This window comes from Balaenoptera physalus (genome assembly GCF_965194825.1).
Source record: "Balaenoptera physalus genome assembly, chromosome: 8".
In the NCBI taxonomy this organism is placed as follows: Eukaryota; Metazoa; Chordata; class Mammalia; order Artiodactyla; family Balaenopteridae; genus Balaenoptera; species Balaenoptera physalus.
This window is the reverse complement of record NC_138887.1, coordinates 109,127,018-109,148,630: the sequence shown is the minus strand read 5'-3', so window position 1 is coordinate 109,148,630 and position 21,613 is coordinate 109,127,018. Positions and strand designations below refer to the sequence as shown.

Sequence of the window (21,613 nt, the reverse complement as noted above, 5' to 3'; positions counted from 1 at the left end):
CTTTGGTTTTCAGCAGTTTTATTCTGATGCGCTCAGGTATTGATTTCCTTTTATTTGTCTTGCTTGAGGTTTGTAGGCAATTGAATATGGAGTTTGATGTCTTTCATCAGTTTTGAAAAGTTCTCAGTCATCAAATACTACTTCTGTCCCGTTCTTTTCTCTCCTTCCAGGACTCCAATTACACATAAGTTAGGCTTTCCCATAGAATCTTCTAATTCTCTACCCTCTTTTCTATTCTCCATCCTATTGTTTTCATGTGCTTTATTCTAGATATTTTCTTCTGCCCTATCTTTTATTAAATCTCTTGTCATCTGTGTCTAATCCACTTTTATAACTACCCATTGGGTTCTTAATTTCAATTATTTTAGTTTTAGTTCTTAAATTTTCATTTTGTACTTTAAAAAATAGCTTTCTGTTATTCAGTCGTGTTTTTCATCTTCATGAACAGAGTGAACATAATTTAAAAAAAAATCTTTGTGTGACAACTTCAATATTTGCCCACCCCCATTGGTCTGTTTCTATTGTCTATTATTTCTGTTGGTTTCCATTCATGTTGTTGTGCTTCCCTGTGTGCCTGGTTATTTTTTATTGTGTGAAAAAATTGTAATTACATACAATTGTTTGTAGAAATAACTTGTGACCTAGGATGACCTAGGATGAGACATGATTTTTTTTGTTGGTTGCTTTAATCAGGTGCTTGAGGCAATAACAATGTGCCATCATGTCAGTCCAGGCTCAGTAATTGAGATGATTTATAGCTAAGTTGTAGACTTTGTTAGGGTCAGCTTATTTTGGTGACCTTTCCTTCTATAGAGCAGCTCTTTGGCATATTTTTTTTTTTTTTTATAAATTTTATTTTTATTTATTTATTTATTTTTGGCTGTGTTGGGGCTTCGTTTCTGTGTGCGGGCTTTCTCTAGTTGTGGCGAGCGGGGGCCACTCTTCATCGTGGTGCACAGGCCTTTCACTGTCACGGTCTCTCTTGTTGCAGAGCACAGGCTCCAGACGCGCAAGCTCAGCAGTTGTGGCTCACGGGCCCAGCTGCTCCGCGGCATGTGGGATCCTCCCAGACCAGGGCTCGAACCCGTGTCCCCTGCATTAGCAGGCAGATTCTCAACCACTGCGCCACCAGGGAAGCCCTCTTTGGAATATTTTTCCCCAAGGAAATAGTCAGAGATGAGCACACACATGCACAAAATGTATATCCAAGGTTCTCCATCTCAACATTACAATATTTGTAAAAATAAAAGCTTAGAAGCAACTTATAATGGAATAAAATGTTAAACAGTGTTTAAAATTAATATTATGTTTGGAATAACATTTATTATTTGGGAAAACACTTGCTATATAATACAAAGCAGAAAAAGCGGATATAAAACTGTATATTCAGTATCACTGCAGTTTTGTAAGCACACACATATATAAAGAAAAAAGTTTGGAAAGCGTCTTACCAAGATGTTAGCAGTGGTCATATCTAAAATTACACTTTGATGATTTTTATTTTCTTTTTTATACTTTTTTATGTCTTTCAAATCCTCTACAAGGAATGTGTATTACTCTTATAGTCAGGAAATAAAATCAAGTTAATACATTTTTTAAAAGAGTAGTTCACAGGAAAGCAATGTAGTCACAGTGGAGCAGATAGACTACAGTTTACAATGTCTGACTGCTTGGGGAAAATTTCAATGTCAGGAAATCTTCTCCATGAAAAAAAAATCTTAATGAAGTTTCAAGTTGCATATGGTACAGAGAACTGCTTATTGACAGCCTCTGCTCTTGAGGTGCCCAAGGTGTATAACAGAAAGTGCAGACAAACCCAAGAATGTCAGGACAAGAAGAAGACTAGAAATAAGACACGGGAAAAACAACAACAACGACAACATGGAATCTCAATGTTGACAAGGCACCTAGAGACCGCCTGGCCCAATCCTTAACCCGTAAGAATTCTCTCCTACAAACAACGTAGTAGGTTAGAGTTTGGTATTGCTGCATTTGACTTCTCAAGGTTGTTACTTGGACTTTGCTAAAATGCCTTAAGTGACAGGTTTATTACTAACTTTTAAGGCAGCCATGTCCACTGTGGGATAGCTCCAGCTGTGGGAATGTTAGTGAGTTACTAGCATGAAGCAGGGAAGGGCATTTTAAGGTGAAGTTAATCAGCAATGGAGGGGAGATCCTGTTCAGCTCCGGGCCTCTGTGATTGGCAATTTCTGGCTCCCTTTAGTTCCTAGTCTGACCATTTGTGCAAAATGTTTCTGTTGGTACAACAGTGTTTGTGGTCAGATTCATCTTTTGTTTAATAAACAGAGACGTGTGTTCCCAAAAAGTAATTTTAAGCTAAGGTTTTTGGGAAATAAGCTGCATGTTTGCAGTAAACACTCGGCCAATTTTTCTTCTCCAGTTTTGTCCACATGAAACTAAAAAGGACCAGGTAGCCAAGTGAGAGATTGTTGGTCCTCTCTTCCCAACATCTAACTTCTCTCCTCCTTGGGCTTCCAGTCTCTTCTATGACTTTCCTTCACTCTCTCTCTCATTTTCTCATCTCTCCTGTCCAGGCTGCCCAGAGCCCCTTGGGATCAGCAAAACCAACCCTGAGTCAGGAGTCCTGGATTCCAGTTTTCATGTAGTCACTTCCCGTGAGACCCTGGGGGAGTCACATCACCTTGCCGATGATGTTACCTGAGAAAGATGGTGGGCGTCTCTCTGGGAGGGGGATACAGGGGGGAAAATCTAGGGGAATGCTGCCTTCAATCCTGTGTGGGAAGACCTTTGTCTGGGGTCCTCTGGACTCCCCAGAGGGGATAAATTATCCCCAGAAGGGGTTTTGCTCCATATGGTGCCTACACAAAGGGATGTTAACTCCCGTGAGAAACAAACTGGGAAGCTACAGGGTTGAAGCGAAAACCCTGTGTCCGGAGCCCTGGGTTCTGCATCCAGCTTGGTCACTGATTAGCTGTGTGACCTTAGGCAAATTCCTTCACCTCCCTGGGCTTGTTTCCTTACCTCTGAAGTAAAGGGACTGGATTAGACATCTAAGTTTTCTTCCAGTGGCACGATTCTATGACTCTGTACTCAGTATTGTGTATTAAATGGAGAAAGAAGAGAAATGAGCTAGTAAAGTCTTTTTTTTTTTTTTAAGAAAGTAGAGGTAGAATCATGCTGAAAAGAAACTCCCTAATAGAATTTAAAGTAAATATTATTACAGAAAATGTGAATAACTGGGGAAATGCTCCCCAGTGAAAAACTTGGAGAGGTGATGGGTAAAGTTGGCCAGTGACAAACTTAGAGGCGTTCTGTTCTCTTCATGATGAAATTTTATTTCCCTAAATCTCACTCCCAGTCAGCCTGTGACTTGAAGTGAAGACAGGAATGAAAGGGATGTAAAGTAGTTCTGCTCTGGAGAGAAAGGAAACAGAGACAAGACCAAGGCATGTTGAGGTGGAGAAAAGGGAGCTGGAGGGCGCCATGATGGAGGGTCTTCTCCTCGGGAACGAGGTGGCCATGTGCTGAGGCAGGGAGGTGGGATGGGATGGAGGGTGGAGGAGAAAGTGGCTGTCCCTGGGAGGGCTTTTTCTCTCCGGACGTGATCTAGAGGATGGAAAGCTGTAGAACAACAGTGAGGGCCAAATGGACATTGGATGGCACCAACGCACCCTGAGACCCATCACTGGAGAAGGTCCGAGGCTAGGAGGGAGTGGGGACGCTCACAGCAGGGGACGGTCCTGGCTCCAGCATACATAATATCATCCTCAGTGTGCTGACAGCATAGACTCGTGAACTCATGAATGTTGCTGTCAACAAACTGCACCTAATCGTGTGTGTGTGTGTGTGTGTTTGTGAAGCTGAATGTCATTCTCTGTCTTTTGAGCAACCTCACATCATTCTCTTTCTGTCTCCAGCACTTTCTCTGTTAGAGCCTGTTGTGAAGGCTCGTGGATGGTGAGCTCAGTGCCTGGCCTGTGGTGGACAAGTGCTAGGTAAGTGGATGGGAAAATCAGTTCTTTGAATGAAGGTGATCTGGCTGGGATTCAGTTTAGAAAAATTAGAAACTGTTTTAGAAAAATCAGGTTGTTAGTGTTGCAGCTTACCTTTTTTGGAATTGCTGACGTAAATTTCTTGCAAGGATTTTGGCTTGCTTTCCACTTACCCCTTTTCATTTTTTAAATTATGTGACGATCTCCTGTAAATTGATCTTGTACAGCTGAACATGTGGTTGTTCCCAGTATCATCCTAATCCCGGGTCCAGGGCTATGAGAACAAAGGAGGCCCTTTGTTGAAAGGAATGTCCACTTTGAAGTGGTGTAAGTCGAGTGCTTCCCTCTTCAGCTCCTCAAGAGCCATTTTATAGACAGTTCTCAGGGCACGAAAGTGTCTTGCCAGAAACCTGCAGGGACAAGTGTATAGTGGCCGCAGCTGGCACTGTGCCCCAGACTTGTCTAGAGAATGGGGACTGTGGTATTAAACACTCGGTATCAAAAACAATGTTCATTTGGATAATATAGGGGATTGATTCTGCTCTAAGAACGTAGTTTCTCTCAATACCTAATGACAAATTTAAGTGTTATTGGGGATTCTGAGAGTATATTAAAAATATATAGTATTTAATGATTAATAGGAGAATGACTTGCATTTTTTAAAAAAGTCAGTGACACAAATAACTAAAGAAATGCGAGTGTCCTACGTGGCTTTGGTAAATCTTTTAGCCTCACAGGCCTCCGCTCCAGTGAGTGGATTGGAGTAAATCTCAGTCTCTTTTCTACCAGTCACTGCAAAACCCTTTTAGGGCCGGAACTGAGCTTGGTTCTTCTCTCACTCTTTCTCTCCTTCCTTCACTGTGGAGATTTACAGTATGGCTAGAGAATTCAGGAAGTTTACTTTGGTTTTAGACTAACTGGGCTGTGGTTGCTAACACCTTCTCTTTCAACTTCCCATGAGTCAGCAGTGCTATGAAAAGTTGCCTATAAAATATTGAGCTCAATCAGGAAACTTCCAGAGAAATTTAAGCGATATCCTTGCATGGTTCAAGGTGATTGTCTCAAATGTGCTTAGTGGGTGAGGAAAAGTAGAAGCTGCTATTTTCTAGAGTGCAACTAGAGCTCACAGAGTTCTCGGATTGTCAACTGTCTCTGCCCTTAAAAAAATAAATGAAACCTCCCATGATGCTTTATTTCTCATCAGCTACTGCCCTGGTCCCTCTTTCCCTTTCAATAGCCTGATATTTTGAAAGAATTGTTGTTATCTATCTTCTCTTCACCAGCCGCTGACTTCCCAAGTCCACAGTCTACTTTGAATTCTGAACCTTTCATTCCACTGAAGGAAGTCCATTGGGGTCATCAGTAACCTCCAGATGCTTCTCAGCCCTCCTCTGGCATGACCGATCCATGGTTCTTGAGACACTTTCTTCTCTAGAATTCTCCTCCTTCGGCTTATCCTTCTCCCTCTCTGTTTCTTGTCCATCTACTCTGTCCTGTCTTGAAACCTTGAGTTCTCCCATGCTCAGGCCTGACTTTATTGCTTCCGCCTTCTTATGGGCTGAGTTGTGTACACCCCCAAATTCATATGTTGCAGTCGTAACTCCAGTCCCTCCGAATGTGACCTTATTTGGAAATAGGGTCTTTGCAGAGGTAATTCGTTAAGATGAGGTCACACTCATACTCAAGTAGGCTGGGCCCCTACTCCAGGATGTGTGGTGTCCATGTAAAAAGGGGAGATTTGGACACAGACACATGCATGTGAAGATGAAGACAGAGATCAGTGATGCTTCTACAAGCCAAGGAACCCTAAAGATTGCCAGCAAATCACCAGAAGCTAGGGGAGAGGCATGGACCAGATTATCTCTCACAGCCATTAGAAGGGCTCATTCAACCTTGCTGACACCTTGGACTCTAGCTTCCAGAACTCCGAAATGATAAATTCTGTTGTTTAAACTACGCAATTTGTGGTACTTTGTTCAGGCAGCCCTAGCAAGCTAATATACCCCTCTGTTCTTTCCCCAGGCCAGTTCCAATGTTTTGGTCTAGGTGGCCCTTCATACCCTTAAAAATTCTTGAGAACCCCAGAGAGCTGTGGCTTATGTGGATTCTATCCACTGACATTTATCACACTAGAAATTAAAACTGAGAAATTCTAAAAATACTTAGATATTAGCTCATCTAAAATAATATGAAACCTGTTGTATGTTGTTACAATATATAGGTTAATGAAAATAACTTTATTTTCCAAAACAACAATTTAGCGAGAAGAGTGACAATTGTTTTATTTTGCAAATCTCTTTAATGTCTGACAATAGAAGACAGCTTTTGTCTTTTGTATCTATTTTTGCATTCAATCTGTTGCTATTTGTTATTTTTGTTTGAGTATATAAAGAAAGTCTGGCATCACATAGATATGTAGTTTCAAAAAGGGGGAAAATGTTTTACCAGCTTTTTCAGATAGTTGTGGATATTTTTCTTTAATACTACACCAAAACTTAACAAGTAGTAATTTTTATTTTTATTTTTATTTTCTTTTTAAAAAATATTTATTTATTGGGCTTCCCTGATGGCACAGTGGTTAAGAATCCGCCTGCCAATGCAGGGCACACGGGTTCAAGCCCTGGGCTGGGAAGATCTCACATGCTGTGGAGCAACTAAGCCCATGTGCCACAACTACTGAGCCTGTGCTCTAGAGCCCGTGAGCCACAACTACTGAGCCCACATGCCACAACTACTGAAGCCCGAGCACCTAGAGCCCATGCTCCTGAACAAGAGAAGCCACCGCAATGAGAAGCCTGCGCACTGCAATGAAGAGCATCCCCCGCTCACCACAACTAGAGAAAGCCCACATGCAGCAATGAAGACCCAATGCAACCAAAAATAAATAAATAAATAAATAGATTTTTAAAAAATTTATTTATTTATTTATTTGGTTGTGCCGGGTCTTAGTTGTGGCTTGCTGGCTTCTTAGTTGCAGCACATGGGCTCCTTAGTTGCAGCAGGTGGGCTCCTTTAGTTGCAGCTCGAGGGCTCCTTAGTTGTGGCTCATGGGCTCCTTAGTTGCGGCATGTGGGTTCCTTAGTTGTGGCATGCGAACTCTTAGTTGTTGTATGCATGTGGATCTAGTTCCCTGGCCAGGGATCGAACTCAGGCCCCCTGCATTGAGAGCACGGAGTCTTAACCACTACACCACCAAGGAAGTCCCTTAAATTAGCTTTAATACTGAATATTTCCCCAGGTCATGTGAACCTGAAATTCATTTGGGTTAGTTTCTATTATATTTCTGAGAGTTTCTATAAGCACTTATTTGTTTAAGCCAATTAAATAGAGCTCTTTTACAAATTAATTTTGGCCATACCATCTGGATATAGACAGACACAACCAGAGATCTCATAGTTTTCATTTTAAAACTTTAGTCATTGGTGGACTTCCCTGGTGGCGCAATGGTTAAGAATCCACCTGCCAATGCAGGGGACATGGGTTTGATCCCTGGTCCAGGAAGATCCCACATGCTGTGTAGCAACTAAGCCCATGTGCCACAATTACGGAGCCTGCGCTCTAGAGCCCGCGAGCCACAACTACTGAGCCTGTGTGCCACAACTACTGAAGCCTGTGCGCCTAGAGCTGGTGCTCCGCAACAAGAGAAACCACTGCAATGAGAAGCCCATGCACTGCAACGAAGAGTAGCCCCCGCTCGCTGCAACTAGAGAAAGTCCACGTGCAGCAACGAAGACCCAATGCAGCCAAAAAAAACAAAAAAACAAAAAACAAAAAAAACTTTAGTCATTGGGGACTTCTCTGGTGGTGCAGTGATTTAGAACCCTCCTGCCAATGCAGGGGACATGGGTTCGAGCCCTGGTCCAGGAAGATCCCTCATGCTGCAGAGCAACAAAGCCCCTGCACCACAACTACTGAGCCTGTGCTCTAGAGCCCACAAACCACAACTACTGAGCCCATGAGCCACAACTACTGAAGGCCACGTGCCTAGAGCCCATGCTCCATAACAAGAGAAGCCACTGCAATGAGAAGCCCGCGCACCGCAATGAAGAGTACCCCGCTTGCTGCAACTAGAGAAAGCCCGTGCATAGCAACAAAGACCCAAGGCAGCCAAAAACAAATAAATAAATTAATTAATTAAAAAAAAATAAAACTTTAGTCATGAATTGGTGCACTACAAAACTCACTAGTTTATAAATAACAGTTGGAATAAATTAGATAATTAGATTACTTGCTCAGATGGCTAAAGTCTTTTATAGTTTATGGAGAAGACTTTTAAGATCTGTCTTTGCCTTTGACAAGCAATTTTAAGGGGGCTCTTTGGGCAAGAGGGTCCTTTTAGAAGTCTGTGTTTAAAACGGTCTCTCTCCCTCTTTTTTTCTTTTTAGTTTTGGGTTCTACTGATTGAGCTAAGGTTGCAGTCTCAGGTGATGTGGCTGTGTTTACATTTCATTGAAATGATAAGATTTATAACTTTATTGGACAGAGAAAGGAAATGTATCTATTATTATAAATCTTAGGATGCTGATTATTTAAAAAAATTTTCAAGTACGGGACATTTTTTTTTCTGATATCCTGATCTTTTATAATATCTCTAATCAATTTGAGAGGAATAGGTGAGGCCTTGGGGCTGGTGAAGGTAGGTGGATAGTAGTAGTTTGTAGTAGTTGTAGAGATTTGCAAAACAAAAACAGTTGCTTCTATTAGCCCTTGAATATTGGCTTGCAGCTGATTTATTTTCTGATTACTTGTAGGAAGGCCTGGGGAATTGCTGAGGCGCTAGGGCAGGTCTTTTCTCTTGTCCAGAGGGCTTAGTTTTAAAAGGGCCTGCCAGGAGAGAGGGGGTTAAGGAGGAGGAGGAGGAAGGAGGTCCGGTGGAGAAGGAGAAGGGAGGGGGCATCTTGCAGATTAAAAAAAAAGAGTTTGGAAAAGGTGCATAAAAGGATGGAGAAGATGCAGACTTTGGGAGGGGGTAGGAGGGGGGCAAGAGGGTTCATTCAACTGATTTTTCAAGTTTAGAGACAGTCTGAGTCAACTTTTCATTTACAGCTTGGAGGGAAGCAGTTTTCTTGATGTTACATTTAGAGGCCTCCAGACACTAATTAAAATATGCTTCCTATTATTTGTCTGTTTCTGAAACATTTTTAGTCATGCATGAAGATAGACTAATTTGGGAATTTTGAAAGTTCGCCATTTCGGCCAATGCAATGTAAATCATCCCAGCTTAAATGGACCCATTTTGATAAGTAGTTACAGGATGAGGGTCCACAGATGTTAAACATAAGGCCAGCAGGGGTTTCTGGGGGTGGGTGTGTCATCTTTCTTTGAATTTCTCTCTGTAAGAGCGTCCCTTTATTCCAATACTCGTGGAAACATGAAACCCACATCTCAAGACAGAAAAATAAACAAACAAGAAAACCCCACTCTCAGAAAGGGAGGGGGACTAGTGTCGACACCAATAAAACCCCCAAATAAAGGCCTGAAGCTCAACCGGAAGGACCTCGGCCAGGAGACCTGATGCAGCTGAAGAGATGGCTGGACACAATGGGTCTGTGTAGGTCCTTACACCAAATCTGAGGAAGTGCCGATTGCCACTGAATCCTGCCGGCTACACCAAGTATATTCATTTTAGAAACAGAAAACTTCAGAAACAGAGACCTGATTGAAATAAAAAGGTGTTGATTTGGGGTTTGTTAGGACTGCAGCTTGGGAGACACAAATTCAAGAAGCACGTGAATTGTGTTCTGCTGGACTACAAAATGGGGGAGACTTAGGCAAAAATGGCAAGGTTACAGTGGTTTATCAAGAATTACAATCGGAGCTGGCAAGAAGTAATGGTGCTTGTTAACTAAAGATTGCTTGGAGTCCAAAATGGTTGCATAGTTACAAGGGGAGACCTTGAGACCATAAGGTTGCAACTGGCAGGTGTTGTTTGGAATATAGCTGGTAGTGTCCTTGGGTCTGGTATAGTTCAAAGGAAGTTCAGGGTCTCAGTGGTACAGAGACATGTCTGAGACCAGATCCTCAATGGCCACCTGGCTCCATTTTTGTCTGCCCGAACTGTGATCACTCCATTATAATTTCAGTTTGTCATCAGTACTATATATACACTTTCATAAAATACTTTTTCATCAACAGTGTACCAAGAAGAGATTTCCTTGTCAGTAGAATGCTTTTGGTGCTATTTTCATAGCTGCACTCTATTCTGTCACACAGCTGTGTCATAATTTATTTAACCAGTTCTGTAATGCTGAACATTTATATTGTTTCTAACTTCTTAAGATCTCTTTTTCCCAAAGTTTTGCAATTTGTTTTTATAAAATTATATATGCCTATCACAAAAAGATTAAATAATCAAAAATTCATAACATGACAGCTATAAAGACTGCATCATTCTTTTTACCAATTATAGGGTAAGGACAAACCACTTTCTCTCACTGAAATCATTTCAAAGTTCTTCCTGACAAACTAGCTTCCTCTCTTGTCCATTACTAATCCTTTCTTCATGCAGCTTTCAGAGTAATTTGTTTTTTATTTTATTTCTCTCCCCACCCTGCCCTAGTTTTCATACTTCTTTTAATGAGGAAATTCTCTGTTCAAACAGAAAAAATTATACAGCAATACCATAGATAAAGGTGTTGCTCAGGATGAGGCAGGGCATCTTGACTCTTCCTTTCCACTTCCCCAAAATGGGGCCTGAAGAGGGCTGTGCAAAATCCCTAGGGTTCTGTGCCCCAGTTTAAAAACCACTCATCTGGCTCAACATCTTCATTTTGCAGCGAGGGAACTGAGTCTCATGGTGGGGACTTATCGTTTGAAGGTTGCTCAAATCTCTTGGGCTAGCTTGATCTAGAACACACATCTCCAAAATTTTTCTCTGCTCTCTCTCTTAGGATGCCACCTAAGCACCAGTCATCTTTGCTCTTATTGAAATCTTTAAAAAAAAAAAAACTTTTATTTTGAAATAATTGTAGATTTCACTGAAAGTTGCAAACATAGTACAGGGAGGTCTCATATCCATCACACAGTTTCCCCATTGGTTACATCTTACATAACTATAGTACAATGTCAAAACCAGGAAATTGACAATAATATAAACAGTGTATGTGGTTCTATGTCATTTTATCACATGTATAGATTCATATAACCAGCGCCACAATCAAGATATTAAACTATCCCATCACCACAGAGTTCTCCTTCATGTTACCCCTTCATCGTCACACGTACATGTCACCATCCCTAGTCCCTTGCAACTACTAATCTGTCCTTCATGTCTATAATTTGTGTCATTTAAAGAATGTTATATAAATGGAATCATCCGGGGACTGCCCTTGTGGTCCAGTCGTTAAGACTCTGCGCTTCCATTGCATGGGGCACGGGTTCGATCCCTGGTTGGGGAATTAAGATCTCACATGACACACGGTGAGTCCAAAAAAAAAAAAAAGGGAATCATCCAGTATGTGACCTTTTTTCACTAACATAATGACCTTGAGATCTATCGGAGTTGTGTTTATCAATAGTTTATTGCTTTCAGTGCTTAGTAGTGGCCTGTTGTATGGATGTATCATAAGTAGGAAATTTTGGTTGTTTCCAGGTTTTTGGATATTATAAATAAAGCTGCTATGATTGATGTATGGATTTTTTGGGGAACATAAGTTTTCATCTCTTTGGATTAAATGTCCATGAGTGTGATTGCTGGGTTATAAAGAAAATGCATGTTTAGTCTTTAAAAAAACTGTCAAACTATTTTCCAGAGCGATTGTACCTTTTTACATTCCCACCAGCAATGCATGAGAGATCCAACTTCTGTTCCTTTTTGCCATCATTTGGAATTGTCAGTATTTATTATTTTAGCTCTTTTAATAGATATATACTGATATTTCATTATGGTTTAAATTTGTATTTCCCTATTGGCTAGTGACGTTGAGCATCTTTTCAAGCACGTATTTGCAACTTGTATATCCTCTTTGGTGAAATGTCTTTTCATGTCTTTGGCCCATTTTCTAGTTGGATTGTTCAGTTTTTTTCCTGTTGAAGAATGAGAACTCTACAAAAGCTAGATATGGGTTCTTTATCAGATATGTGGGTTGCAAATATTTTCTTCCAGCCTTTCTCTTGTCTTTTCATCCTTTTAACAGGGTCTTTTTGTTCAGCAAAAAGAAAAAAAATTAAATCCATTTTATTCTTTTTATGGATTGTACTTAGGTGTCCTGTCTAAGAACTCTTCACCAAACCCTCAGTTCTGGAAGTGTTCTACTGTGTTTCTTCTAAAAGTTGTAGAGTTTTATGTTTTCAACTTATCTCTAAACCATTTTGAGTTAATTTTTTTAGAAGGTGTGAGACAATACCATGCAGTGGTTGTAAACAAGGACTCTGGTGTCAGATGACCTGTCATAAGTGACTGTGTGACCTTGGGCAAATGACTTAGCTTCTTTGTGCCTCTATTTCCTCATGTGTAACATGAGAATAAGAACACTGCCAACCTCATAGAGTTATTAAGAAAATTAAATGGGCTAATACACGTAAAGTTTTTTTTTTTTTTGATTTATTTTTTGACTGTGTTGGGTCTTCGTTGCTGCATGCAGGCTTTCTCCAGTTGCAGCAAGCAGGGGCTACTCTTTGTTGTGGTGTGCGGGCTTCTCATTGTGGTGGCTTCTCTTGTTGCAGAGCACGGGCTCTAGGCATGTGGGCTTCAGTAGTTGTGGCACGTGGGCTCAGTAGTTGTGGCTCACGGGCTCTAGAGCGCAGGCTCAGTAGTTGTGGTGCACAGGCTTAGTTGCTCCGTGGCATGTGGGATCTTTCCGGACCAGGGCTTGAACTCATGTCCCCTGCACTGGCAGGCGGATTCTTAACCACTGCCACCAGGGAAGTCCACATGTAAAGTATTTAATTGTGTTCTACAATCATGAGAACAATGCCCAGCACATGGCAAGCACTCAATAGATATATTAGCTATTGCGATGATGTCACACCCCTGCTCTTGCCTTGGGGTTCCTGCTGCCTAGAATACCCTTCTAGCAGCTTCTTTTTGCAAAACTGGCTCATTTAAAAAATTTCCACACCTCAGCTCAAATGCCACCTCCTCTCAAATGAGAGAGGTCTTCCCTGACCATTTGTCTAAAATAATCTCTCTTCATTTCTCTAAAGCCTATCTTTCTTTGATTGCACTTTTCATAATCCTCAATATCTTGCTAACTTATTACTTGTTTACTGTTTGTCTCCTTCCATCTGGACATGAGCTTCATGAGGGGAAGACCTTGTCTCTTATCTACCACCCTATCCTCAGAGCCCAGAACAGAGTGGCACATGATAGACTCTCAATAAATATTTATTGAATGGATGAAAGAATTCAGGTCTTTTACAATTACATACTTATTACAGACAATACTACAATAAGCATGATTGTAGTTAAATTTTGATTTACATCCTTACTTTTTTTTTTTTTAGGATGAACTTCCAAAAGTGGGATTATTGGGGCAAAGGACAAGCAAATTGACTTTCAGACAGATTGCACTTATTTATTTATTTATATTTTTTGGTCTTGCTGCGCGGCACATGGGATCTTAGTTCCCCGACCAGGGATTGAACCCACGTCCCTAGCAGTGGAAGCTCAGAGTCCTAACCACTGGACAACCAGGGAGTTCCCCAGGTTGTACTAATTTAGAGTCCTGCCAGTGTCATATGAGCATGCTGGCCTTCTGCACCTTTGATTTGGGGCTCTAGGAGAAAAAATAGCAAACCTGAAAATAACCTCTCCCTCTTATATTTCCACATGCTAAATAAATACCTAAGATCCTATTGTATTTTACAGATAAGGACACTGAGGCCCTGGGGCTAAATAGCTTCCCCAAGGTCACACATGTTAAAAGGCAGAGATGGTCTCCTGACCCAGGCAGTTTGGATCTTGACTCTGCTCTTAACCATCAAGATGTACTTTTTTCTCTCTATGCTTCTCAGTGACTCCCGGGCACCAGGACCTTTGGGAGCTACTGTTCCACCCACATGACCGGAAGACACAGCGCTCCCAGCTGGGGTGAAGAGCAGAACGGAGGTGGGCAGGGGGAGGAGCAAGCAGAGGGAGGCACTAATTGGGGCAGGGGCTCCTCTTGCCTCCGGAGCTTATGTGATGGGGGAGGCAGAGTCAACACTGATGATGCCTTCGGAAGTTTTCAGTTCTAATCTTCCTGCTCTGCTTTGCGAATCCTGAGTTCAGTCTTTGAAACTTTGCCCAGGTGAGTCTGGACTCGAGTGGATCTGCCCTGTTGAGATGGGTGGGTGTGGCCAAGTTTGGCTTCTTAATACTGGTCCTCTACTGCCCCAGGTGCAAAATAGCTGCTTCTTCTCAGCTGATTGTTTCCAAACTGCCTACACCCTGCTTCTCTCTGCTTCCTCCCAGGCTAAAGTTAGATTTTTCACCCTGTGTTCTCAAAAGCGATGGTTCTAATTTGATCATACACAAAAATCACCTGAGGGGCTGACTAAAAAGGCAAATCTCAGACCACCTGGGAAATGTGAACACTGATGGGATATTTGATATTAAGGAATTATTGTTGAATTTTAGGTGTGACCATAGTATTGTGTGTGTGTGTGTGTGTATAACATATACACGGAAGAATCCTTATCTTTTGACTATTTTGATATTCAAATATTTTGAAAGAAAAATGTGATGTATGAGATTTGCTTCAAAATAGTCCAGAGTGGGTAGGAGAAGTGGGTGGGAATGAGATGATACAAAATTCAACAACTGTTGCTGCTGACTGGTGTGTACATGGGGGGTTCATATACTAGCCTCTGTACTTGTGCAGTTGCTTGAATTTTTCCATAGCAAAGTGTAAAAAAACAAAAAGCACCCCCCTCATTCTAGGGTACATTTTACAGGCACCCAGGCCATCCCTGGGGGATCTGCTCACCTCACCAAGTGAACTCAGGTGGCCCCTGCAGAGAAGCGCATCTAATTGGCTCACTCTTCTGCCCCTCACCCCTCCGCCAGATAAATGGGAAAGACAGCAAACCTCAGCAGGAAAAGAATAAATCTCTCAACTGGCTCTGTCTCTTTACCTGGGCCACCAGGAAGTTGAATTTTAGCCATAGGCTATATAGATGGATTTGTTTGTCTATTCTCCTTTGAAAGTAAGTGTTTTTGAAATTGTTGGTAGGGTAGTGAGTGTGTGTTTGTTTTTCCAAAACCATTTTTTAATGTTATTTCATTTCTCCCCCGAAAAGGAGGGTTTTAATGTGCGCAGTAGATACGCAGAAAGTTGTCTCTGGGGCCCTTCTGAGGCCTCGAGCAACCTCTCCCCAAACCCTCCGCTCACTGGGGGATAGGTTTCTTCCTTAGGGAAGAAAGTCACTGCTTCCTGGTGGGGCCGCAAGGTCATGGCCGAGGGCACAGGTGGGGCGGGGAGAGGGAGGGGGTTTGAGCAGGGCCGGCCGGTGGGGCAGGTTTGTCCTCGCCCCGGACAGGTCGGTGTTGGTACAACAGAGCCGCCTCCCGGCCTCTGCGGGCGCCCGGGGAGGAGAAGCCGCAGGAGGGGCTCGGCCGTCGCCGCAGGGAGGTCGCCTGCGGAGTCCCCGGCCCGGGCTGGTCCCGTCCGGCCCGCCGCTCGCCAGCCCGACACACCCGGCCCGGCCGCTGCGGCCCGCGCTGCCTGCTCGGGGTCCGGCCAAGGAAGCCGCGGGAGACCCGCGCCCAGGACCTGCTCCGACAAGGCTGGGTAGGAAGGAAGGGTCTCTACCTTGTGCTCTTTGGTCTGCAAGAAGCTAATGTCTTCCGTCTCTTTTCTATGAAAACATCGCCGTACTTACCAGAATGGGCAGGATGAAAAATTCATTCATCTCGGTGTCAAAAGGCAAAAATGGAAAACCAGACTCTGCATTCTGGAGGGAGGGATGAGGGTTAGCCTCTAGTCAATAAATGGGGAAACGTTTTTTGAGCACCTTCTTTGGCATTGAGCTAGACTGGTGATGGAGTGAAAGACACAGAGTTCTGACCTCATGGATTTTTCTTGTTAGTGGGCAAAACAGACACTAAGCAAGTAATTGCAGATGATTATATTCTGGGAGGAATATATAGGAGGGGGCTAAGTTCACTGGGAGTGCTGGGGATGGGAAAGCTTATGGAGGAAGAGGGTCCTGACACCCAGAGGGAGGAATGACAGGAGTATTCGCGGTGTGGGGAATGCAGGGTGGGGAGGAAGCAGTTGAGGTTCTAAATCTAGGGTAAGAAGGAGAAATTCTTTGAAGCTGGAGGGGAAGGCCGAGGCCGGAAGATGCACGCAGCCCTTCGTTGGCTACGTCAAGGGTTTTAGACTTTATCCTATGGGAAAATGGGACAATGGAAGGATTGAAACAGGAAGGATAAACCCAGTGTCTGGCAAATAGTAGATTATATATTATAAAATGATAAGGAAAAGGGACTCCCTCTGGGAGGTGTGACAGTTCTTCCAAAAGGTTGGACTTCGAGGAAGACAATTTGGTTTGGCAGCAATAGGGCAGTCTGTTGGGTCTTGGATGAGAATGGATTCTAGGTGAATATCCTTTTTCCTTATAGAGGACATACAGATTTTTTTTTAAATTCCTGCTGACTGCACAGGGTTCTTGTTGTATCCGTTGAATCATTCCCCTGTTGATGGATATCTAGGTTAGGTCTATTTATTATAATTAGTATACACAATGTTATCAGAAACATCCTTGTGAGTCTATTTCCCCATACATCTCCAAGTTTATCTGGGTGAAGAGCAGTGGAAATCTTGGGTCAAGGATATGAGTAATATAAAGTTTGGTAGATATTGACAAATTGCTCTCTAAAAAGCTGTACAAATGTAACACTTCAAGTATTAAGTGTATGAAAATGCCTGCTTCCCCATACCCTCCACAAACGTGAGTTTTTAATCATATCTTTTAATCTTTTGCCAATCTGATAGGTGGTGAAAAGTGCTACCTTGTTTTTGTTAATATCTTTAAAGTCAGGAGTGATTCCTGTTGCATTTTTTAGTTCTGTTGGATTTTAATTTGACGCAACTAAAACCAGTTTTCATCCTAAGGTTTTCACCCATTTGTTACCTCAAATACCTTTGTCTCCTGCAGACCAAGGCTGGGTCAAGATGGCGTCCGTATTCCGAAGTGAGGAGATGTGTTTGTCACAGCTCTTCCTCCAGGTTGAGGCTGCATATTGCTGTGTAGCTGAGCTTGGAGAGCTTGGATTGGTTCAGTTCAAAGACGTAAGTACTGCATTCTTTGGAGACCAGAAGAAGGTGGAGTTTCCACTTCTTGGTAGTGAACAAAGTTCAGGGAGAAGAGCCCTGGGCTGGAAGAGATGGAATTCGGTGTTTCTAGTTCTTCTGGCTAGGATTTGCGATAACACTGGGCAGGTGACTTGCAAACATGTTCTCCCTTCCTCCCTGTGTGTCTCCTCTATAGGAATGTTTTGAAACTCTAATCACAAAGATGGCACTGTATTTTACTTTCTGATGTACCATCTTCAAAACATTTGATATATCCAATGGGCGCGTGGATTACCAACCTTGTTCTCAGGGCAGAAACCAATTCTTCCTGACTAGTTAGTCTGAGGAAAAAGTATCCTGGAGTCCACAGTCTCTGCAGAGTGACATTCTTGGGCTAGACTGTTTCTTATTTTTTTTTTTTTCTTCCAGTTTTATTGAGATATAATTGACCTATAACTGTGTAAGTTTAAGGTGTACGGCATAATGATTTGACTTCCATACATCATGAAATGACGACCACAATAAGTTTAGTGAACATCCATTATCTCCTGTAGATACGAAATTAAATAGAAAAAAATTTTTTTTCCTTGTGATGAGAACTCTTAGGATTTTCTCTCTTAACTTTCATATATAACGTACAGCAGTGTTAGTTATAATTTACCATGTTGTACATTACATCCCTAGTACTTGTTTATCTTATAGTTGGAAGTTTGTACCTTTTGGCTATCTTCATCCAATTTCTGCATTCCCTCACCCCCCACCTCTGGTAACCACAAATCTGATCTCTTTTTCTATGAGTTTGTTTGTTTCTGTTTTTGTTTTTTTTTGTTTTTATCACACACATACACTGTATTTTATTTTTGCAAGAGATAAACTGGCACCAAGCATTGTAAATGGATGACCACAACAAAAGCAACAATGTTTGCAATTACCAAACACGAAACACTCATACTATGTCATAATATTGACATTCAGTCCAGTAATCCTCCACTGTGACAGCTCCTTTACTTTGCAGTGAAAATTGATTTGTATATTTTTTGCCTCTGAGTCCTTGTGAGATTTTTTTTTTTATTATTCAAACAGAAAGTCACAAAAATTATAATCATCCTCATCAGTTCACTCAGTCCCATGTAATTAATTTTTTTTTCATCTTGATCTTTTGTTAGCACTTTTATGAATTCATCAGTTTTCCATTAGAATTCTGAAAATGCTTATTCATTCAGTTCAGCAGTATAGTGAGTTTGTTTGTTTTTGAAGTATAATTGACCTACACCTATGACTATGTTAGTTTCCGGTACACAGTGATACCAGGATATTGATATTTCTTTTCATTTCAAAATGATCACCATGAGAAGTCTGTTTACCATCTGTCACCATTGGACTGTCTTGAGTATGATGTTGGGTTATCATTTCCCAGAGGCAGTTTAGATCCTCACCAAAATCTTTTGAATCCAATTTAGAAAATTGAACTCTTTATTTTCTCACTAAGGTCAGGGTCAAAAGTAAGCCCTGCAGAGAAGGGTCATGTCTTGATCTCTGTGGCCCTAGTTCCTAGCTCAGGACCTGACATGGGGCAGTTTCTCAATAACATTTGTTGGGCTGAGCTGTGAAGTCACCACCACAAGGACGCTGACTTTTTGTTGAAGACAGGGCTACATTGCAGGGAGCTGTGCAGTTTTCAAGGTCCTGCCATATGCATGACTCCATTGAGGAATTCAAGGCAATTTGGTTAGTCAGTGCAGCTAAAAATAAGGAAACCTTAGCTACAAGGGACTCTTAGAAGTATAAGGAGGCCAGAGCTTAAGGCATTTGGGGGGTTGAGTGTAAGAACATCAAGGTGTGTTTTGCCTGGAACTCTCCTGTCTTGTGCACAGAAGTATCTAGTCCTAAGACGATTCCAGCAACATTCTCCAGCATTAAAAAAAATAATAATAAAATAACCAAAGAGAATATGTTGGCAGCAGTTGCTACTAATGTGTGCCTTGTGGTTTCACGTGCCTTGTGGTTTCTTCCCCCCGCCTCTAGTTAAATGTGAACGAGAGCCGCTTCCAAAGGAAATTTGTGAATGAAGTCAGAAGGTGTGAATCGCTGGAGAGAATCCTCCGTGAGCCAATTTTCTGCTTGCTGTCTAAAAGTGAACTGGCAGGGAGGGAAATGGTTTGCAGGGCTGGTGTCCTGCAATATGCCCCTATTTGTAATGCTACTCTAGGTGATCCTGGAGATGGGTCGGGGAGGTTAGAGATGGGATCCAGGTGCTGTGGCAGGTCCCCAGGGCAATACAGGCAGCTGAGCTGGGAAAGGCACCTGTCCTGCTTGACCCCATTTCGTAGGTATGAGAAAATGCAGTCACCTCGGGCTCTCTGGCGGGGTTTTGTCCCTCAGGTTTTCTGGAAGATCAGATGCAAAATGAGATTGAGATTCAGGTGCCTGAGAAGTCCCCGTCGACCCCTCTCCCACGGGAAATGATTACCCTGGAGGTAGGTTCTTTGCGACTTTACTGAGGACAGTCACGAAGTCTGTCTCTTGGGGACTCTGCAAGCCTCTCATGGGTCCTTTACCCCCTTGCTGAAGGCGTGGAGGTGGATTTATGTGTTGGTTCACTTTTCAGTGTTACTCCCCCAGGAAAATCCCATGGTGCAATTTTTAGAGTCACTCTTCCTGATCCAGGAGAGAGCTCTCTTTCTCAACGTGGCCCTAGGGAAGCTCACCCCCCTTCGAAGAGTGGTTTCCTTTGGGACGTAAGATTCTTACAGGTAGCAAAGTTTTGTCTATATGATGCCACTGAACAGACCTTACGCTGGCACGGTGGGATGTTTTCTTTTTTTCTTTCTTGTTTTTTAAAACGACAGTCATCATGCTGTACATGACATTTCCAGGACTTATTTTATAACTGGAAGTTTGCACCTTTTGATCCCCTTCACCCATTTCACCCACCCCCCCTCACCCCACCTCTGGCAACCACCAATCTATTCTCTGTATCTCTGAGTTTAGTTTCTTTTTAGGCTCCACATTCTACATGTAAGTGAGATCATACAGTATTTGTCTTTCTCAGCCTGACTCAGCTCACTTAGCAGAATGCCCTCAAGCTACATCCATGTCGCAAATGGCAGGATTTCTTTCCCCCTTTTTTTATGGCTGAATAATATTCCTTTGTGTATACATACCACATGCTCTTTATCCACGCATCTGTTGGTGGACACTTGTGTTTTTCCATGTCTTGGCTATTGTAATTCTGCAGTGAACGTGGGGATGTCGTTATCTTTTTAAGACAGTGATTTCATTTCCTTTGGATAAATACCCAGAAGTGGAATTGCTGGATCCAGTGGGTTGTTTCCTAATTATCTGTCTGGTGGGAAATAGCTGATGCATTTGTTCCAGTCTGGATTGAGGCCTCTCCTCAGACTGACTCCTGAGGTCAAGTGTGAGAAGACAGCAGTTTTCTTTAGCCAAGGTCACTGTGGCCGGTGGGGACCTTTCTCTTTCTTTCCCCTGTCTGTCTATTTGCTTTTATAAAACACTGAGTACCTGCCATGCACAGGGCACCTTAGAGAGAAATGAAACATGGCCTTGCCCTCTAGGAGCCCTCTAGAGCGGGTGGTGGAGAAGGCAGGGTGAGGCAGAGGGAGAGGATGCCAAAAGGTAGGCAGGGCCAGATCCCGGAAGGCCCTGTAGATCTTTTTTTTTTTTAATAAATTTATTTATTTATTTATTTTTGGCTGCATTGAATCTTCGTTGCTGCGCGCGGGCTTTCTCTAGTTGCGGTGAGCGGGGGCTACTCTTCGTTGTGGTACGTGGGCTTCTCATTGCGGTGGCTTCTCTTGTTGCAGAGCACGGGCTCTGGGTGCGCAGGCTTCAGTAGTTGTGGCACGCGGGTTCAGTAGTTGTGGCTCGTGGGCTCTAGAGCGCAGGCTCAGTAGTTGTGGCATGTGGGATCTTCCCGGACCAGGGCTCGAACCTGTGTTCCCTGCATTGGCAGGTGGATTCTTAACCACTGCACCACCAGGGAAGTCCCAGCCCCGTACATCTTGTTAAAAAAAAATTGGAATTTTTATTGTCAGAGGAGGAAGGGCTCCCTAAGGGAGGCGGGCAGGTAAGGAGGAACTTCACTGAGTTGAACCTTATCTCTGGCTGGGTTTTCTCATTTGTTTTTTGTTTTCTTTTAAGATAACTTAAAATTCTTGAAATTGTTGAAGCCATCAGTAGTATAAATCTAGATTCTCTAACAGAAATATGAGACTGGCAACTCCCCTAGAAAATATTTTGGATCTTGTCTTATTAAAATCTGGATATTTTGGGAGAATGTTTTTAATCCATATGAATAGGATTTCCATAAAATCATCTCCAGTTTCAGTCTTATCACTAGTCTTCTGATACCAGCCCTGTTAATTATCCCCCTCACCTTCCTAAACACCTAGAGCT

At 42.5% G+C, this 21,613-nt stretch overlaps 1 protein-coding gene across 8 annotated transcripts in view; it reads left to right on the top strand.

Moving 5' to 3' along the window:
* The window catches only part of ATP6V0A4 (ATPase H+ transporting V0 subunit a4), a 72,468-nt gene that overhangs the window by 8,020 nt on the left and 42,835 nt on the right, over positions 1 to 21,613 (top strand). For 4 of the 8 annotated variants that reach the window (XM_082472926.1, XM_082472927.1, XM_082472933.1 and 1 more), the window contains 5 exons: positions 3,900 to 3,977; positions 13,929 to 14,022; positions 17,058 to 17,191; positions 19,220 to 19,298; positions 19,577 to 19,671. In XM_082472926.1, coding sequence (XP_082329052.1) covers positions 13,974 to 14,022; positions 17,058 to 17,191; positions 19,220 to 19,298; positions 19,577 to 19,671 — 357 coding nt within the window. In that variant the 5' untranslated portion in view covers positions 3,900 to 3,977; positions 13,929 to 13,973. Of the gene's footprint in view, positions 1 to 3,899; positions 3,978 to 13,928; positions 14,023 to 14,060; positions 14,204 to 14,246; positions 15,102 to 15,447; positions 15,686 to 17,057; positions 17,192 to 19,219; positions 19,299 to 19,576; positions 19,672 to 21,613 lie in introns of those variants that run through there. The other 4 variants (XM_082472929.1, XM_082472932.1, XM_082472931.1 and 1 more) reach the window with 4 other exon arrangements.